At 46.9% G+C, this 19,590-nt stretch overlaps 1 protein-coding gene across 1 annotated transcript in view; it reads left to right on the forward strand.

Moving 5' to 3' along the window:
- The first annotated feature begins 1,328 nt into the window (after positions 1 to 1,328).
- Positions 1,329 to 19,590, forward strand: part of USP18 (ubiquitin specific peptidase 18) — a 127,867-nt gene continuing 109,605 nt past the window's right edge. Inside the window, exon 1 of the mRNA XM_073621526.1 lies at positions 1,329 to 1,484. Coding sequence (XP_073477627.1) covers positions 1,412 to 1,484 — 73 coding nt within the window. The 5' untranslated portion in view covers positions 1,329 to 1,411. The remainder of the gene's footprint in view (positions 1,485 to 19,590) is intronic.

Below are 19,590 nucleotides of genomic sequence, written 5' to 3' on the forward strand. Positions count from 1 at the left end.
GGAGCCCACATCTCAGTAATCCACAAGGAAGGGAAAGATCCTGCATCCTGTGGTAGTTACAGGCCCATATCTCTACTGAATGTGGATCTTAAGTTGTTTACTAAGATCTTGGCTACCCGACTGGCACAACACCTCCAGAAATGGATCCATATCGATCAGGTCGGCTTTATCCCCTCCAGAGAAGCAAGAGACAGCACGACCAAAGTATTGAATCTTTTACATGTTGCAAAGTCCACAAGCACTCCATGTATCTTTTTGAACACTGACGCCGAAAAAGCATTCGACAGGGTGAAGTGGACGTTCATGTTCTCAGTGCTTCGTCATGTTGGCCTGGGGGAGATGATGCTTGGTTGGATAGCCAAGATCTACTCTAACCCGACTGTGCAGGTGAAAGCAAACCGAGTTCTCTCTGACCCCTTCCCCATAAAGAATGTAACGAGGCAGGGATGCCCTCTATCCCCGCTCCTATTTGCCCTTTCCTTAGAACCATTTTTATCCACTATTAGATCAAACCCGGACATACAGGGCTTAAAGTGGTTGTAAACCCTTACAGACCACTATTACCTACAGGTAAGCCTAGATTAAGGCTTACCTATAGGTGCAAGAAATATCTCCTAAACCTACAAGATTTAGGAGATATTTGCAAAAGACAGGCACCAATGTCTACGGCGCATGCGCCGTAGACAACGGCGTGCAGGTGCATTGAGCGTGCCTTTTTTAACGGCGATCATGCCGTTAGTGGCGTGACGTCATCACAGCTCTGGCCAATCACAGCGCCGGAGCTGCGATACCTGGAAGGAAGATGGACGCTTCGTGGAAGAGGGGACAGCGGTGACATCGCAGGCTCCTGTGTCAGGTAAGTGACACATAATAGCCCATTATGCTTTACCTTTGCAGGGAAACAAAGAGGAAGTAAAACCCATCAGGGTTTACCTCCTCTTTAACAGTCAGTGAAGCCCAACATAAAATCTCTGCTTATGCAGACGACCTGCTCTTTTCGTTAACAAATCTGACGATATCACTGCCAAACCTCCTTAGAGAATTTAATATATACGGAGCACTCTCTAACTTAAAAATCAACTTTTCCAAATCGGAAGCAATGGGAATAGCTTTATCACTGCATACCCTTCCAATTATACAATCTAATTTCCGTTTTAAATGGACGACGTCAACATTGAAATACCTAGGCACATGCTTACCATCTGACCTCTCCCATATACAGGGCCGCCATCAGGGGGGTACAGCCGCTACAACTGTAAGGGGCCTGAGGGGCCCACCCGGGCCAGAAGAAGGCAGGATGGGTGAAGGGGAGCCATGCTGTGCATTACAGAAACGATCTTGCAGCGTGTGCTCTCTGTGGCATTGAGCTCAGACATCGAGCTCTTTACTGCCACCTCTGGCTACTAAGTGCATGTGCACCCCTCGTATACTAGGCTTTTCTGTGTCAGCAACATGTCAGCTTTATGAAAACGAGCTGGGACCAGGTAGGAAGAAATTCTTTACAAGTAGGGGATGTGAAGGAAAGGGAGGGGGCTGTTTGTGTACAGGGAGGGGCTAGAGCCTTGTGTGTTTACAGATTTGTGTAAGTGTGAGGCTGATATATATATATCTATCACAGGTGTGTGGGGGGGCTGGCATATATACAGGCCAGTGGCGGTGCGTCCATTAAGGGCACACGGGTACCGCCCCCTCTCTCTAGCCACCCATCTCTATGTATCATGGATAGATTCATGCATTGCATTGCATGAATCTATCCATGGCCGCCGCGCCACCCCCTATTCAGGCATCCGACCCCTTTTTGGACGCCGGGCGCCTGAATTACAGCAGAGTACGTGTATTTTTGAAGCACCTGATTACAGCCATAGGCTCTAATAGGCTTCAAAAAAGGTGAATTGAGAGCGCAGAGCATTGCGATCGCAGTTCGCCCAGGTGTGTTAGAACAGCAAATGAATATTTGCTGTTCTAACACTGAACCACCTCTCTACCAATCAGGAAGCATGGGTGTGTTACCCGTCACCTGATTGGCTAAAACGACAGGCGCTGTGATTGGACGCCTATCAGGAGGAGGAGAGGAGATGCATGGAGGACACAGCTTGCCGCCATCACCTGCTGCCCCACCGAGATAGGGTAAGTGCCGGGCAGTCAGCGAGTGAGCAGGGGGCTGCATTTGATGGGCACAGTGGCAGCATTTGATGGCACAGTGGCAGCATTTGATGGGCACAATGGCAGCATTTGATGGGCACAATGGCTGCAATTGATGGGCACAGTGGCTGCGTTTGATGGGCACAGTGGCTGCGTTTGATGGGCACAGTGGCTGCGTTTGATGGGCACAGTGGCTGAGTTTGATGGGCACAGTGGCTGCGTTTGATGGGCACAGTGAGGCTGCAATTAATGTTTTTTTTCCTGAATTTTTCAGTTTGTTTGCCCCCCACCGAAAATTTTTGAGCACCAGCCGCCACTGTCTACAGGTGTGTGTGGGGGGGCTGGCATTTATACAGGTGTGAGGAGGGCTGACATATATACAGGATTGAGGGGGGCTGAGTGCGTACAGGTGGGGTGGCCGGTGTGCGGATTCGGTAGGATGGCCAGTGGGAAAACCCTGGGGAATGTTGGTGGTCAGGATGGGGGGGGGGCCCAGGCCTAAAGCTGTGTAAGGGACCCAAAAATTTCTGATGGCTGCCCTGCCCGTATATATGAACATAACTACCCATAATTACTAGCTAAGAATCGGGAGTTATTAGACAAATGGCATAAAGGCCTACATTCATGGTTTGGGAAAATGAGCGTTTTACCAAAATATCTATACCTCTTCCAAGCCCTACCGGTTAGAATACCCACCTCTTATTTTAAACAGGTCCAAGCTCTATTTACTTGCTTTGTCTGGGCGCAGAATAAACCTTGCACACCCGCACTCAATTATCCCTCCTGAAACAATTTGGTAATCCACCTTGGCAGTGTCATCGATTGGAGGCGCAACTCTGAGTAAAAACTCTGAGTGTAGATAGAACAGAGTCAAACTACAATTCCCCTGAAAGGTGCACTATGTTGCTGCGACTCACTACCCTTAGAACTAAAGCCTCACCCACTGATAGGAAACACACTGCGACAATGCTCCCAGGCCACTTTACCAGCATCTCTGACAAAAAAAGAGTTGCCACTGACCCCGATCCTTGGACACCCCCACATTTAAAACATTACGAAACGAGGCTGTGAGCACGCCTCCAAGTTTGTGATTGGGGGAAGGTGGCCCACTATTCCGGAGTTAATGGACTCCGCGGGCCCCTTTCAACTCATGTTCTGGTATGCAGCACAAATACACCACTTCCTCCATTCAATACCCACCCGTCAGCTGACCACTTTTGAAGAATATTGTTCTGGAACCAACCCGCTACCTCAAGTCCTCTCCAAAACATATGCACTCCTGAACACCCCTCCGGAACAACCACAACTATCTTGCCTAGCAAAATGGGAAACGGATCTCTGCCGTACTTTCACTGCGTCCCAAAAACAAAATATGATAAGATTCTCCCTCAAATCTTCACTGTGCACCAAAATTCAGGAAACCAATTTCAAAATACTAACAAGATGGTATCTAACTCCCAGTCATTAACATGCTATCTTTCCCGACACACCAGATCATTGCTGGAGATGCCAGAGAGACATAAGGACGATCATACACATCTTCTGGGCCTGCCCTAAGCTGACAGAGTTTTGGAGGGCTGTCCGCGCTATCTCTCAAAAATGTACAGACTTTAAGATCCCCAATGACTGGCATTCTTTCTACTACATATATCAACAATACCTGCTAGAGTCTATAAAAAATCCATACAACGACACTTGCTAAATCCTGCATCCCTTTGCTCTGGAAATAACACTGTCCACCGACCACTGCAACTTGGTTGAGGAAAGTGAAAGATATAAAAAAAATCGAAGATCTGATTCTGACAGCACAAAACAGACACAAGGTTTACAAGAAAACCTGGAGCCTCTGGAATATGTTCATACTCTCAGATGAGGGGAAAGACCTTTTTTGGGACATGAGCCCCCAAACAACCCCAAGTTACGAAACTACCCCACTGGCCTGAGCCATAGCTGTACTTAACCCCCAACCCCCCACCCCCCCTAACCTCTTCCCCCCCAACCTCTCCCCCACCGCTCTTTTCTCCTTTCTCTAGCTACTCCTACTCTATCCCCCTTCTTCCTTTTCTAAGTATCTGTTATTTAAAGGGAAAATGGAAAACAAGAACGGGCAGCCCTATTTCCTTAATGACAACAATACACAAGTTATCCACAGCACAAGAAGATATGAATACGAAATCTATCTGAGGGATTTTCAACACACGTAAAAATAGCTCTAGTGTACATCCCCACTCGATGTGATATGCTGATACGAGGCTTGAATGTTATTGCTGTTTTACTTGGGCTTTGCCCTTTCTTGAAGTTTAATAAAAAAATTATATTTGAAAAAAAAATTGCAACTGCCACTATTTTATTCTCCTGGGGGCCTCTGTTTTTAGAAAATATATAATGTTTGGGGATTCTAAGTCATTTTCTAGCAAAAAAAAAATACTAATTCTATTGTGTGTGAAAAATTAAAACATTGCCCTGAAGTCAAAATGGTTATACCTCAGTTGGCCAATCAGTACATTAAAGTGTTACTAAACCCAGCACCCTGCATCCACTATATCTGGTCTCCCACAGTACACAGAACATGGAAATACAATTTTTAGTAAATATAACTGCTAAATACATTTCATCAGCAGTATATAGCAGTCATATGACTTCTATCTGTGTTTGGTTAAAGCTTGTAGGAGGAGTTTTCATTCTATTCTGACTCTCCTATGAGACTGCAGGACCCCTGACCCTCTGCCTGGACAGTGTTGATTGGCCCTGTGCTGATCACATGCCAAAAAAAAAAAAACTCTCTAGCAATACACACCAAACTAAGCATGTGCAGAGTGCCCCCAAGGCTCTGTAATATCAGGAGATGGATTGGGGACAGTAAAAAAAAAGGGGAGGATCAGAGAAGAAAGGATAAAACAGCCTTTTTACACAATGTGCAGGATTAATCCCTTAAGTTCCACAGTGAGTATAACAAGCATGTGTTGCTGCATATACAGACTGATTTTACTGTTGTGGGTTTAGTAGCACTTTAAGGTCTGTTGTCTAATCTTGGCAGGAAACTTATTTCATCACATAAAAACAAAAACTCCAACTGAAAAACACCAAACACTTTGCTTCATTGTTTAATGATCACCCTTTATGTGCCAATAGGGCCTTTCCAGAGCAGGGAGTGGCTGTATGTTCTGTGCTATAGCCATGTATTTATTTTTATAGAACCGATAGCCCTCATTCAGTTTGTTATTTTTAAATACAGGGAAAATTGATGTGGGAAATATAAGCAAACTTTATAGTTATAAGATCATTTCCTTTTGAAATGAACATTCACACGAGGTGCGCTGAGCTGTTTGATCCGAGTTGATTAGCACAGGCTCAGTGCAAAGGACAAAGCAACAATATTTACTGTCTATGTATCTCATTCACACTGTATTGGTGCGTGTTGCGCACTGTATTGTGCATGGGGTTATCAAAGCAGCATCTTTGGGGCATGTTTGGAGCACTTTAAAAAGCACCTCAAAAACGCCCCTGTCCATTGAAATGAATAGGAAGCGCTTCCAAAGCGCCACAAAAGGGCTCTTTTTCCTTAAGGTCATGTTGTCACATGATCTTAAAAAAAAGCGCACTGCTATCACAGCAAAAACTGCGCTAAAGTGCCTCAAAAGCACTGCAAAAACGCCCGACGTTTTGTGGGCAGTTTCTGAGCGCCTCAGTGTGAAAGGGGTCTTAAACTTAATACATACATTAAGCCCACGTTCACATCGGGCCGTTTTGACATGCGATTTGACATGTCAACTCGCATGTCAAATTGCTGCCTATTTTCAGCAACAGTATGAATCGGTGCCACGCCGACTTTGCGCCACTGCACCAATTCCCAAATGTAGTTCCTCTACTAATTTTGGCGACTTCGGGTTGCAATTTCAATAGAGATCTGTGCATGAACCCACACAGATGTCTCTGAAATTGCTCCTGAAGTCAGATTGACATGCGGGTTTGAAGTCGCACGATTTTAAACCCGCATCAGTGTGAACCTAGGCTTACTGTATATGCGTTTAGAATTGTCCTATAGAGACATATAAATGCATATTATAGCTTGCCTGTGTGACTGAGTCCATACAGGATGGAACGTGACCACAGAAAAGAATGTGGAACAGACGGCCTTAAGCCCCCCGTTCACATCGGCGCAATTTGACAGGTCAAATCGCATGTCAAATCGGAGCCTATTGCCGGCAATAGGAGCGTCCCAATCCTTGTGACGCCACACTGGTTTCCAAAAGTAGTTCCTGCACTACTTTTGGCGACTTTGGGGGCGATTTCAATAGACATCTGTGCAGGAACCCTGCACAAATGTCTTTCAAGTCGCCCCCAAAGTCAGACTGAAATGCGGCTTTGAGGTCTTCAGATAGATTTGTTATGATAATTGCAGCATTTTCATTAATGTGTCATTGTAACACATCCAGGTGTTTATTACCTCTAACAGAGATCACAGTCCCCTTTTCTCTCCAGAAAGACAGAGTCATGTTTGATCAGACATCACAGATGACACGATCATGTAAATCCTGGTGCCTGTTCAGTCCTCGGCTGTGTTCACAAATGTCAAACACAGATCAGCCTCCACTGCAGCCTCTCAACTTGTGATTTGCTACAAAGTTACACTGTTGTACTGTTATCCCTGGGTGGAGAGGAGACTGACAAAATGTGTCTTCCTGTCTGCAACAGACTTGTGATGAAAGGTGGAGGCGGAGCTTTTCGTGAAAATGAAACCGTTGTGTGACATGTCAGGATCAGGAATTCATTGATGCAGACTTGTAAATACTGAAAGGTCCCCTTTAAGATTTGTGTTTAAGGTTCCTAAAATGGAGCAGAATGGGACTTTACAGGCTTCCAGAGAGCTTTGGAAATGCTTTGTGAAAGTCTACTATATCCATTCCTCTTATACAGAGGTGGTTCAGATCCGCTACTGTTCTGCAGACAATCAATACAAAATGCCTATTACCCTAAAATCCCAGAATTTACATAGCATTATAGTGAATTGTTGACCGTTTTCCAATGACAGACTTTTTACTGAATTTCTCAGCAGACCATCATACTGTATGCAGGATAAGGGCCAGTTCACACCATAGAACCGCAGTCCTGATGCTTTTCTGCATGCACCTTTTTTGGTGCATTTTTAATGCAGTCCAGTGCATTTTTCCCCCCTCTTTTTTCATAACCTTAAAGTGGAGAGCCACCCTAAAATAAAAAATTGCATTAATATTCTTAAAAAAAAAAAAAAAAATTAACTTACCTGAAACCCCTGTTGCTAGGCAGTCTTCCTAATCTGCCTCTTCCTATTCCGCGGCGCTTCCTCCTCTTTCGACGAGCGGCCCCGTTGCCTTCTGGGACATGTGTGTGTCTCAGAAAACAACGGGGCCATTCACAAAGCATGTGCGCAGTAGGAAACGGGTAGTGAAGCCGCAAGGCTCCACTGCCTGTTTCCCTTCGTTAAGATGGAGTGCCCGCAGCCGATCCGATGGACAGATCGGCCTCGGGGGGCCGACATCACGGGCTCGCTGGACAGGTAAGTGTCCTTATTAAAAGTCAGCAGCTACAGTGTTTGTAGCTGCTGACTTTAAAAAAAAAAAAAATGCGGCCGGAACACCCCTTTAAATAAGGACAGGTGTGTTCCAGTGTGTTTTTTGTGTGTTCCAGTGCATTTGATGCGTTTTACCGTGTTCCAGTACAGTCCAGTGCAGGAAAAATGCAGCATGTTCTTTTTTTTCTGGAACTGGAACTGCAAGCACTGGTGGAAACTATGCCATTGAAAACCATATAACCTACTTTCTATGCGTTTTTTATGCCAAAACGAAAAAAAAATGCACTGGACTGCATGTGGTGTGAACTGGCCCTAACCCCCCATTTACATTGACTGCAGCTTTGAAATCATGAGGCTTCATCTGAAATTGCACGATTTCAAAGCCGCATGTCAGTGCTACTTTGGGTGCCACTTGGAAGGCATTTGTGCGGCTTCATGCACCGATGTCTATCCAAGCCGCACCCGAAATCGCCAAAAGTTGGTGCAGGAACTACTTTTTCAAATCAGTGCGGCACCGCAAAGTCAGCGACGCACCGTTTTGAACGAAGCGATTTCCGGCAATAGGCTGTGACAGGCCTAATCGCATGACAACTCTCTCCAATGTGAACGGGGGCTGTGAGCTGGTTCACACCACAAAAACGCACTCCAGATTCGTTCCGGATGCGTTTCTGCATGCGTATTTTTAACACGTTTTTGGTGCGTTTCCGGATGCATTCCAGATGCTTTTTTTTTCCTGTTTTTTTTTTCACTGTACTGTTTTTGATGTGTTCTTGATGTATTCCAGTGCATTTTTTATGCGTTTTACCACGTTCCAGTGCAGGAAAAATGCAGCATGTTCTACTTTTTTTCTGGAACTGGAAAGCCCTGGAACTGACCACATTGGTGTGAACTATGCCATTGGAAATCATATAACCTACTATCCATGCATTTTTGATGCAGAAAAAAAAAACACACTGGACTGCATGTGGTGTGAACTGGCCCTAGATCTTTTATTTTGTGATCATGCGCAGACTCAAACCATAAAGCAAGAACTAAACTAGACTGAATGATCAAATTTAAGAAGCTTTGGTGAGGACTTACTAAATTTGCACACATAATCTGGTGCAGCTGTGCAAAGAAACCAATCAGCTTCCAAGTTTTAGTTTAGGTTCACACTGAGCTGCGAGAATGAAGCCGCGAGAGTTCAGCTGAACTCGCACGATTTCACTCCTGCATGTCAGTCCCGATTTCCGCCGTGATTTCACAGACATCAGTGAGGGTTTCTGCACTAATGTCAATGGAAATCGCACCCTGAAATCGCAAAAAGTAGTACAGAAAATACTTTTTGAAATCGGTGTAGAGCCGCAAATGCAACGTCGCACCGATTAGGACGGTGCTATTGCCGGAAACTGCCGGCAATTTGACATGCGATTTGACTTGACTTGTCAAATCGCATGTCAAAATGCATCAATGTGAACCAGAGCTTATTGTCAAAGCTTAAGCCTCGGTTCACACCAGAGGCGGCACGACTTGCAGGTCGCCTCACCGAGGCGACCTGCACACGACTGCCCGGGCGACTTGCAAAACGACTTCTGTATAGAAGTCTATGCAAGTCGCCCCAAGTCGCCCCCGAAGTCGTACAGGAACCTTCTTCTAAGTCGGAGCGACTTGCGTCGCTCCCCTTAGAACGGTTCCATTGTACTGAACGGGACGCTACTTGTCAGGCGACCTAGGTCGAATGACAAGTCGTCCTAGTGTGAACCGAGGCTAAGGCTCCATTCACACTAGCGCTTTTTTTATGCATTTTGCATTTTGCAGAAATGCACGGGAATTTTTTAACATGGGTTCCTATGGAACATGTTCACATCAATGCCTTTTTGTTTCTCTGCATTTTTGGAAAGGGTCAGGGACTTTTTTTCATGCAAAATGCAGCGTTTTGCATGTAATAGAATTCAATGGACAAGCATCAAAAACGCAAGTGCACCGTTTTTGCAGTGTTTTTGCAGCGGTTTTGATGCGTTTTTGCCGTTTTTTTTTTTTTTTTTTTAGACTGTAAAAAAAACTGTAAAAAAAAAAAAAAAACGCAAAACGCAAATCGCGAGAAAAAACGCGGCAAAAACGCCGCAAAAACGCTGCTCAAAAACGTGGCAAGCATGAAAAAAAAACCTCCAAAAACGCTCAAAAGCAACATGCATAGGTGTGAATCCAGCCTTAGGCTGGATTCACACCTATGCATTTTTACTGCTTTTTGCAGATTTGCACTACAGAACGTGTTCCATAGGAAACCATGTTAAGGCTGGGTTCACACTGCTGCGGTAGCAGACATCGCATGTGATTCGCAGCGCACTGCTGTTCACATCACATGCGATGTCTGTGCTGTGCGATATCAGCCATACAGATAGTATGGCTGATATCGCACCGCATTCGGTCCAAACTCGCACAGGACCCTTTTTTTTGTTCGGACCAAAATCGGATCGCATGGGTGTTCACACCTATGCGATCCGAAAATGTCCGAATTGTCAGTTCGCATTGCGATATGCGGGCTGAACTGGGGGTGTCATTAACATTGTATGACACTCCCCAGCAGTTCGCATATGGCAGTGTGAACTGCCGTGCGAGTTGGTGCGATGCGGGAACCCGCAGTAAATTCGCTGCGTTCCCGCACCGCAGCAGTGTGAACCCAGCCTAAATGGACTGTAGCGCAAATCTGCAAAATGCAAAAAGCACTAAAAATGCATAGGTGTGAATCAGGCCTTAGTGAACAAGCTGAAGTTAGAAGCTGATTGGTTACTATGCACAGCTGCACCAGATTCTATGTGCGCCAGTCTTAGTAAATTCCCCACATTTCTGTTAAAAGAATTCGATCAGTAATACCTTTGGGACATTTTTACAATTGTAGCAAAAAACAGAAATTCTTCTACAATGTGTCTGAGCACTTTGTAGTATTTTGGGAAAGAAAAGAAAAGAAAGAAGAAAAAACTAAAATTCCAACCCTTGTTATCAGAGTCACTCACCAGCCATGAAGAGATTAAACTTGCTGACATGTCAGTGCACATGATGGATGAACTGATAAAAACGCAGACTGTGTGGGTGACTAGGTGTGTTTGGTAGGGTGGTGTGTCTCTGACAATGCTTGTACATGAACAAATGCAGAGAAATAAACTTCTTCTAAGGTGAATTTTTGATACTTTGTAACAGTGATCGGCTAGTATTAATATCAGTGTTAGGCTAACTTTAGACTTGTGACTAAACAGCCATGCCTCTGAAAAGTGATCTGCGTTTGGATCGCTTATTATAGGGATTTGACAGGTAGTGAGGAAGCAATACAATGCCTCCTTACAGCACATTTTAACCAAATAATTGTTGCACCAACGTGCTGCAACAGCATTGTAGATCAGGGGTCAGCAACCTTTTTCCACTTAAGCGCCGGATTCAATGTATGTGAATGCATGGAGCGTCGCATTCACCTGCTAATAAATGAAGTTGGGGGGGGATACAGAGGTGGCTGTGGACAGGGGGGGTACAGTGGTGGCTGTGGACAGGGGGGATACAGAGGTGGCTGTGGACAGGGGGGTGCAGTGGTGTCTGTGGACGGGGGGGGGGGGGGGGTACAGAGGTGGCTGTGGACTAGGGTTGCCACCTCATCCCTTTAAACCCGAACACATATTAATGACACAGGTTCTGTGGATTAATAAGGTGGTAATTAAACTCACTTGGAGCCTTATCTGCATTTAATTAGCCTCAGAACCTGTGTAATTCAAAGGTGTTCGGGTTTAAAGGGATGAGGTGGCAACTCTACTGTGGACAGGGGGTGGTGGGTACAGTGGTGGCTGTGGACAGGGGGGATACACAATGGTGGCTGTGGACCGGGGGAATACAGAGGTGGCTGTGGACTGGGGGGGGTACAGAGGTGGCTGAGGACAGGGGGGTACAGAGGTGGCTGTGGACAGGGGGGGTGGGTACAGTGGTGGCTGTGAACAGGGGGGATACACAGAGGTGGCTGTGGAGGGGGGAAATACCGAGGTGGCTGTGGACACGGGAGGGGGGGTACAGTGGTGGCTGTGGACTGGGGGGTACAGTGGTGGCTGTGGACTCGGTCGGTACAGTGGTGGCTGTGGACTGGGGGTTACAGTGGTGGCTGTGGACTCGGGCGGTGCAGTGGTGGCTGTGGACTGGGGGGTACAGTGGTGGCTGTGGACTCGGGCGGTACAGTGGTGGCTGTGGACTGGGGGGTACAGTGGTGGCTGTGGACAGGGGGGGTACAGTGATGACTGTGGACTGGGGGGGTACAGTGGTGGCTGTGGACTGGGGGGTACAGAGGTGGGTGTGGACTGGGGGGGTACAGTGGTGGGTGTGGACAGGGGGGTACAGTGGTGGCTGTGGACTGGGGGGGTACAGTGGTGGCTGTGGACTGGGGGGTACTGTGGTGGCTGTGCATTCGGGCGGTACAGTGGTGGCTGTGGACTGGGGGGGTACAGTGGTGGCTATGGACTGGGGGGGGTACTCTGGTGGCTGTGCATTCGGGCGGTACAGTGGTGGCTGTGGACTGGGGGGTACAGTGGTAGCATTCACCTGCTAATAAATGAAGTTGGGGGGATACAGAGGTGGCTGTGGACAGGGGGGATATAGAGGTGGCTGTGGACAGGGGGGTGCAGTGGTGTCTGTGGACGGGGGGTACAGTGGTGGCTGTGGACGGGGGGTACAGTGGTGGCTGTGGACTGGGGGGGTACAGCGGTGGCTGTGGACTGAGGGGGTACAGCGGTGGCTGTGGACTCGGGCGGTACAGCGGTGGCTGTGGACTGGGGGGGTACAGTGGTGGATGTGGACTGGGGGGGGGGGTACAGTGGTGGATGTGGACTGGGGGGGTACAGTGGTGGCTGTGGACTGGGGGGTACAGTGGTGGCTGTGGACTGGGGGGGTACAGTGGTGGCTGTGGACTGGGGGGGTACAGTGGTGGCTGTGGACTGGGGGGGTACAGTGGTGGCTGTGGACTGGGGGGGTACAGTGGTGACTGTGGACTGGGGGGGGTACAGTGGTGGCTGTGGACTGGGGGGGTACAGTGGTGGCTGTGGACTGGGAGGGTACAGTGGTGGCTGTGGACTGGGGGGGTACAGTGGTGGCTGTGGACAGGGGGGGTACAGTGGTGGCTGTGGACTTGGGGGGGTACAGTGGTGGCTGTGGACTTGGGGGGGTACAGTGGTGGCTGTGGACTGGGGAGGGTACAGTGGTGGCTGTGGACAGGGTCCAAACAATACTAAAGATGGATGGCCCTGAATATTCCTCCTATTAGTCACTGTGTTTCATACTGTTATCTGCAAAAGTGTCTGTTATATGATAAAACTGCAGCTATATTACCTCATTAAAGGGGTTGTAAACCCTTGTGGTTTTTTAGGATGCATTAAGGTGAAAAAACTTCTGGCAGTGACCAGCCCCACCCCCCCGTTTTACTCACCTGAGTCCTTCGTTCCCTCGGCGGAGACGCGCTGCCCGGGGTTCTTGATTGGATAGATTGATAGCAGCGCAGCCATTGGCTCCCGCTGCTGTCAATCAAATCCAATGACGCGGGCGCGGGGTCGAGTCCGGCATTCTATAGACACAAATGCTGGACTTGGGAGCGTGCCCGCAAGGTACCCCCCAGGAGTGCGATTCTCCCAGGGGGTTTACAGATGTGGGGAGGAGTCGCCGGGGAACCCCAGAAGAGGAGGATCGGGGCCACTGTGTGCAAAACAAACTGCACAGTGGAGGTAAGTATGACATGTTTGCTATTTAAAAAAAAAAAAACTAAGGTTTACAACCCCTTTAAGAGCGCCACTCGGCACTCAGATTACTCGCCGCCTCTCTTCTCCTCATCTGACAATTCAGCGGACGGGGCCGAGAATGACGTCAGTCAGGAGGGGAGGCGGGGGGGAGGAGAGAGGCGGCGAGTAATCTGAGCGCTGAGTGGTGCTTTAATGAAGTAATATAGCTGCAGTTTTATCATACAACAGACACTTTTGCAGATAACAGTATGAAAAACATCCAATAGCTTGTCCGCGGGCCGGTTGCCCGTGAATTAATCACGAGCACTGACGGGCCGAAGATTTAGCAGCGGCGTGCCGGGTTGCCAACCCCTGTTGTAGATGGTTGCAGGGCGCTTGCGACACTTCCCCATTTACTTGAATGGTGTTGCGTTCAGCAGGCTAATTACCCACTACATGCAACAAGAGGGATCTTTTTTGCCACAGGCGCAAAGCATTGTGACTGCAGCCTGTGAACACCCCCATCCATTGCTTTTGCAGTTTAAGGGGGTGGTTGGGGGCGGGCACTAAAAATTAATCTCTTATTTTTATCCCCACCCAACAGCAAGTCTAAATGAACCCTTAAACCCCCAAACAAAAATGTATTATATTGCAGCTTACCAGTTCTTAGATGTTGTGGCTGTATTAGTTTTCTTTTTCAAGATTTTCTCCTTTATTTTCATCTGGTGATCCGACCAGTAAGTCTGTTATTTTTCATCCAACATTAACAGACCAAGCTGTCCAGCAAAAGTGGCAGCTAGAGGAGGGTTGAGACAAAACCATTTACCACTGACAGGGGTGATGACAATGGTTAGCTTTTCTTCATTTATGGAAAACTTTATTCCACAAAAAAAACTGTTGCTGTAACTGCTGGAGTTCAGCTTGAATTGGTATTTTATGTAAAGTTCATCTATCTGACTCCACCCTCTAAAGACAATACTGCTGTCCAAGGGTGTCTCCATATTTCCTCCATCCAGGAATGGATCTAGGGAGACACCCTAGGATCCCTTTCACACTGGGGCGGTTTTCAGGCGCTTTATCACTGGACATAGCCTCTGCCTCTGCTAAGCGCCTGAAAACCACCTCCCATTCATTAAAGTGTGACTTTTCACCCCATCTTTGGGGTGGGTTGGTAGCGCTGTATTTAGTGCTCCCAAAACGCCCTGCCCAGTGGAATGAATAGGCAGCTCTTCTGAAGCGCCACAACAGGGGAGTTTTTAACCCCTTCTTTGGGGTTAAAAGTGCCCCGCTGGCGGCCAAAAAGCGCTGCTTAAACAGCGCTATAGCACCGCTAAAACAAGCAGCGCTTTAGCACTGTTTGGGGGTTCTAAGTAGTTTACTAGCAAAAAATGCTGATTTTTACATATAGGAGAGAAATGACAGAATTAGCCTGGACTGGAATAGGTTAAATATATGTTCAGTATATATACTCAGGGCCGATCCCAGGCGGGTGCTAAGGGTGCAGTGAACCCGGGCGCCAGAGAGGTGGGGGCGTTGAAGCGCCAGAGTGCTCCTTTCTCTCCTCCTCCTCCTCCTCTTGTTTGTGTCCCAGCGGCTCTCTCTGCCAGTGTTCTGACGAGAGAGGCGCCGCTGTGTTTCCTGCTCAAGCCCCTCCCCCTCCCTCCTGTCAGAGAAGGAGAGCAGCCTTTCTCGGCAGAACAAAGATGATGAGATCAGAGGCGGAGCGGCTGGTCTCTGTGTGGAGAGAGACCAGCCGCGCAGTGACATGGGGGGGGGGGCGGTCCGTGCGTGACATGTTCTTCTCCTCCTCTCTGTGTCTCTCACTCCTGCCTGGCCTGCTGTGAACTGTTCTGTTCTCCACCCGGGCGGTGCGGCTGCACACAGTCCTCTCCTCTCCAGCTGGCGTCCGGGTCTTTTTATGTACCCTAATGGAGGGGGGTCTGTACTAATGGAGGGGGGGGTCTGTCCTGGGGGGTCTGTACTAATGGAGGAGGGGGGTCTGTACTAATGGAGGAGGGGGGGTCTGTACTAATGGAGGGGGTCTGTATTAATGGAGGAGGGGGGGTCTGTCCTGGGGGGTCTGTACTAATGGAGGGGGGTCTGTACTAATGGAGGAGGGGGGGTCTGTCCTGGGGGGTCTGTACTAATGGAGGAGGGGGGGTCTGTACTAATGGAGGGGGTCTGTATTAATGGAGGAGGGGGGGTCTGTCCTGGGGGGTCTGTACTAATGGAGGGGGGTCTGTACTAATGGAGGAGGGGGGGTCTGTCCTGGGGGGTCTGTACTAATGGAGTAGGGGGTCTGTCCTGGGGGGTCTGTACTAATGGGGGGGAAATACAGATCTGGGTGCTACCCAGCGGAGTCGCCACGGGCAATTCAGCGTGAGCTGACTCCTGAGCAGAGGAACCGTTGCTGTATCGCTGGGTCAGGTGACACGGCCGATCGGCCATTATCTTATGTCCATAAGAACTGCAGTCTCTGACCATCTCCTGTACCATGTCTGCAGTCTCTGACCATCTCCTGTACCATGTCTGCAGTCTCTGACCGTCTCCTGTAGTATGTCTGCAGTCTCTGACCATCTCCTGTACTACGATTGCAGTCTCTGACCGTCTCTTGTATCATAACTACAGTCTCTGACTGTCTCCTGTAGTATGTCTGCAGTCTCTGACCGTCTCCTGTATTATATCTGCAGTCTCTCACCATCTCGTGTACAAAGATTGCAGTCTCTGACGGTCTGATGTACCATAACTACAGTCTCTGACCGTCTCTTGTAACATGTCTGCAGTCTCTGACCGTCTCCTGTACTATGTCTACAGTCTCTGACCGTTTCCTGTATTATGTCTGCAGTCTCTGACCGTCTCCTGTATTATATCTGCAGTCTCTCACCATCTCGTGTACAAAGATTGCAGTCTCTGACCGTCTGATGTATCATAACTACAGTCTCTGACTGTCTCTTGTAACATGTCTGCAGTCTCTGACCGTCTCCTGTATTATGTCTGGGGGCTCTTTCTAACAGACTCTCTAACAGAAGCCCTCTCTGTGTGCATCAAAGAGACTCCCCTCCAGGTCTCATTAGTGTACGCTCTTCCTGCATTTTCTTTATTGTTAAAAGATCATGGGAGGATCCCAGGGTAACAAAGACTTCTTAGGGGAGCATCTCTGTGTTTGAGTTGTTGCCATAGAAACATTTGTAAAGGGGAGGAGTTGGTAAGATGACCACGCCCATGTGGGGGCGCCAGAAATATTTCTGCACCCAGGCGTCTGTGACCTTAGGATCGGCCCTGTATATACTCTCCTAATCTCCATACTTTCCACCTACTTTCCAATGTATGATTGAGAGTTTTCACAGTTTCTATGGGCAGGCCCCCCCCCCCCCTTCAGAATAAAAGCTGACACCCCAAGGGCCGGTTCACACCAGATGCGGTGCAAATTCGTTGCAAATCCGTACAGCATCTAAATCGCAACCTGTTCATGTGAACTGGTTGCAGCGTGTATATTAAGTTAACAACACCCCGCAATCAGTTTGCAAAACCCAGCGCAATTTGCAGAATCAGATCGCATGGGTGATCCGATTCCAGAGCGGACAAAAAAAAGGGTCCTGCCTAATTTGGTCCGAATGCGATGCGAATTCAGCCATAAAGTTGGCTGGATTTGCATCACACAGACATCGCATGTGATCTGCACAAAAATGCGATACGAATCACATGCGATGTCTAGCATCACACTAGTATGTACCGGGCCTAAGGCTCCGTTCACACCAATGCGTTTTTTCATGCTTTTTGGAGAAACACAGGACATTTTTTTGACATGGGTTCTTATGAAACACGTTCACATCAATGCATGTTTGTGCCTCTGCATTTTTTGGAAGGGGCCAGGGACTAAAACTGTGATTTTTTTGGTTCAAGCGACTTCAATGGAGAAGTTGCAGAAAATGTAGTGCGTTTTTACCACAATTTGCGTTTTGCATTTTTAAATCTGCCCAACAACAAATTTTCCAAAACATAAACAAAGAAGCATTAAAAACGCAAAACACAAATTGCGGCAAAACAACAGAACAAGTTGTCCTATAAATGTAAGAGTGATAGTGCTGAGACAAACCATTTACCATTGACAGGGGTGCTTACAACGATTAGCTTTTATTTACTCATGTTTACTTATTTAAAACCTTCATTCAAAAAGGAAAATACGGTGTGCTGTGTAACTACTTATAAAGTGTGAGCTGGAGTTTGGCTTCAATTTGTTAGTGTATCTAAATCTGCTAGTACATCTAATACTTTTCTCCACCCAGGCTGACAATGCTGATGTCCAAATCTAACCCCTGAGCTCTTTCATCCAGAATGGGGGAACTCTAATACCAGAGGTGTGTTACTGGCTGGATTACCAGGTGAAAACAGAGGGAAAAACCCTAAAAGTAACCAATAACAACAATGACCTTGTTATCTATCTTTAAGGCAGGGGATTCTTCACACTGACCACTAAGATGTAGCACCCTGGTATTAGGCAGGGTTGCTAACAAATTTAGTTATGCTAGGTGGTAATTAACCTGGTTAATTAGTAGTTGTATCCACTGACTTTCTGCCTTAACCCTGAATATGTTGCATTTCTCTCTTCTGTCAATAGGTGGCACTGCTGCCTTTGACATTACAATGACAAGACCACAGTGATTGTGGCTAAGGATGCTAGGAGAGTCTATTTAAGGGGAATGAGTCAGGTGATCAATGTTCTTTTAGCCCCAGGCTGAGGCCTGGGGGCTGTATGTGAAGCAGCAGCTGAAAGTTAGGCCTAAGCCTGAGGCCTAGCCACGTGTGTAAAGGCTCAGCCCGAGGGGGAGCCTGATCGTTGCAGAGTGTTAGGTTCAACTTTTAAATAAGTTGCTTATAGTTTATATTGCTTTGTCTAATTATTGCTTCATATAGGAATTAAGACACAGAGTCAGGTATGTCTGTATCAAAGTTCTGAGCATAATGGACTGCTGCTCTTTACTTCTTTCAAAGGCCTTTTATAGGCAATTATACAAACAATAGCATCAGCACAGCCCCCCCACAAAGGGCAAGGGTAAACAACAACAGGAGTCACCTGGGCTACGAACACAAGCTTCAACACCATGGCAATACAGTTGCAAGAAAACAAAAGCAGCTTCAATTGAGTTCAACAGCCAAAAAGTTACATTCATAACAGATTACACGTAGGCATTATATTAAGTGAGAACTCTAAATTAAATCCCTGACCTTATCAATTTCCCCCTTTGACATCATCCTCTCCTTCCCCCTGGGTCCTCATGAATAAGTTCTAGTCAGTTTTTCCCCAGAGTCCTTTCCCTGACCGCGAGTTGTCAGAGGGGTAGAACCCATCCCCCTAGGTATTACCAACATCTTAAAATTCAAGAAGAGGAGTTTTATAGGAGTAGGGTGATGTCAATACACATTTATCAGTATGCCCTCTCTATTCTCCTAATTTTCCTATTTATTTTCCTGTATACACATATATTCGTGATTGTAAGTGATATTAATATTAGAATAATAATTACCATTGGACTTAACAACCAGTGAAAGGTATTGGTCGCTGTAGAAGACATTCCACTAAATATATCCCACCAATGTGGTGCAGTATCCTGTTGTATCTGTGAGGAAAGATGTACTAGTCTACCTTTGTCAATAATTACAGATACAAGGTTATTCTGTAGGGTATGTTCTAGTGTTTCTATGTGTTGTCTTAACAACTCTGATTGTTCCAAAACCTGTTTTAGTGGGTCTAAAGAAATTATAAAGGGTGTAGTGTCAGTGAGATTATGTACCTCATAAACTGAAGAGAATACCTTATCGGCGTCTGGTTCAAAAAGATAGGTGTCGTTACCCCATTGTAATATTTTAATCTTTTTTATACATCCCGCAAACGGCGCCGATCTATTTAACGCTAACATGGTGCGGTTGTCATTAGTAATGATACAAATATGCTGGGGTCCTATTTCTATGAATCTATTGTTCACATTTATCGGTGTTCTTTGCATTTTGCATATGCTAGTTTGGTATTTTAACAAGCAAGGTTCATATACTGGGGAACTTCTGCCACATACCATTCCCTTATTAGTTCCTTCACATAGAGTTAAATCATGGGTTCTGTTTCCTTTATCTACATATTTCCCATATATTTCTGGATACCAAAACTCATCTTTAATTACTAGT

The sequence above is a fragment of the Aquarana catesbeiana genome, linkage group LG03 (genome assembly GCF_042186555.1).
Source record: "Aquarana catesbeiana isolate 2022-GZ linkage group LG03, ASM4218655v1, whole genome shotgun sequence".
NCBI lineage: Eukaryota > Metazoa > Chordata > Amphibia > Anura > Ranidae > Aquarana > Aquarana catesbeiana.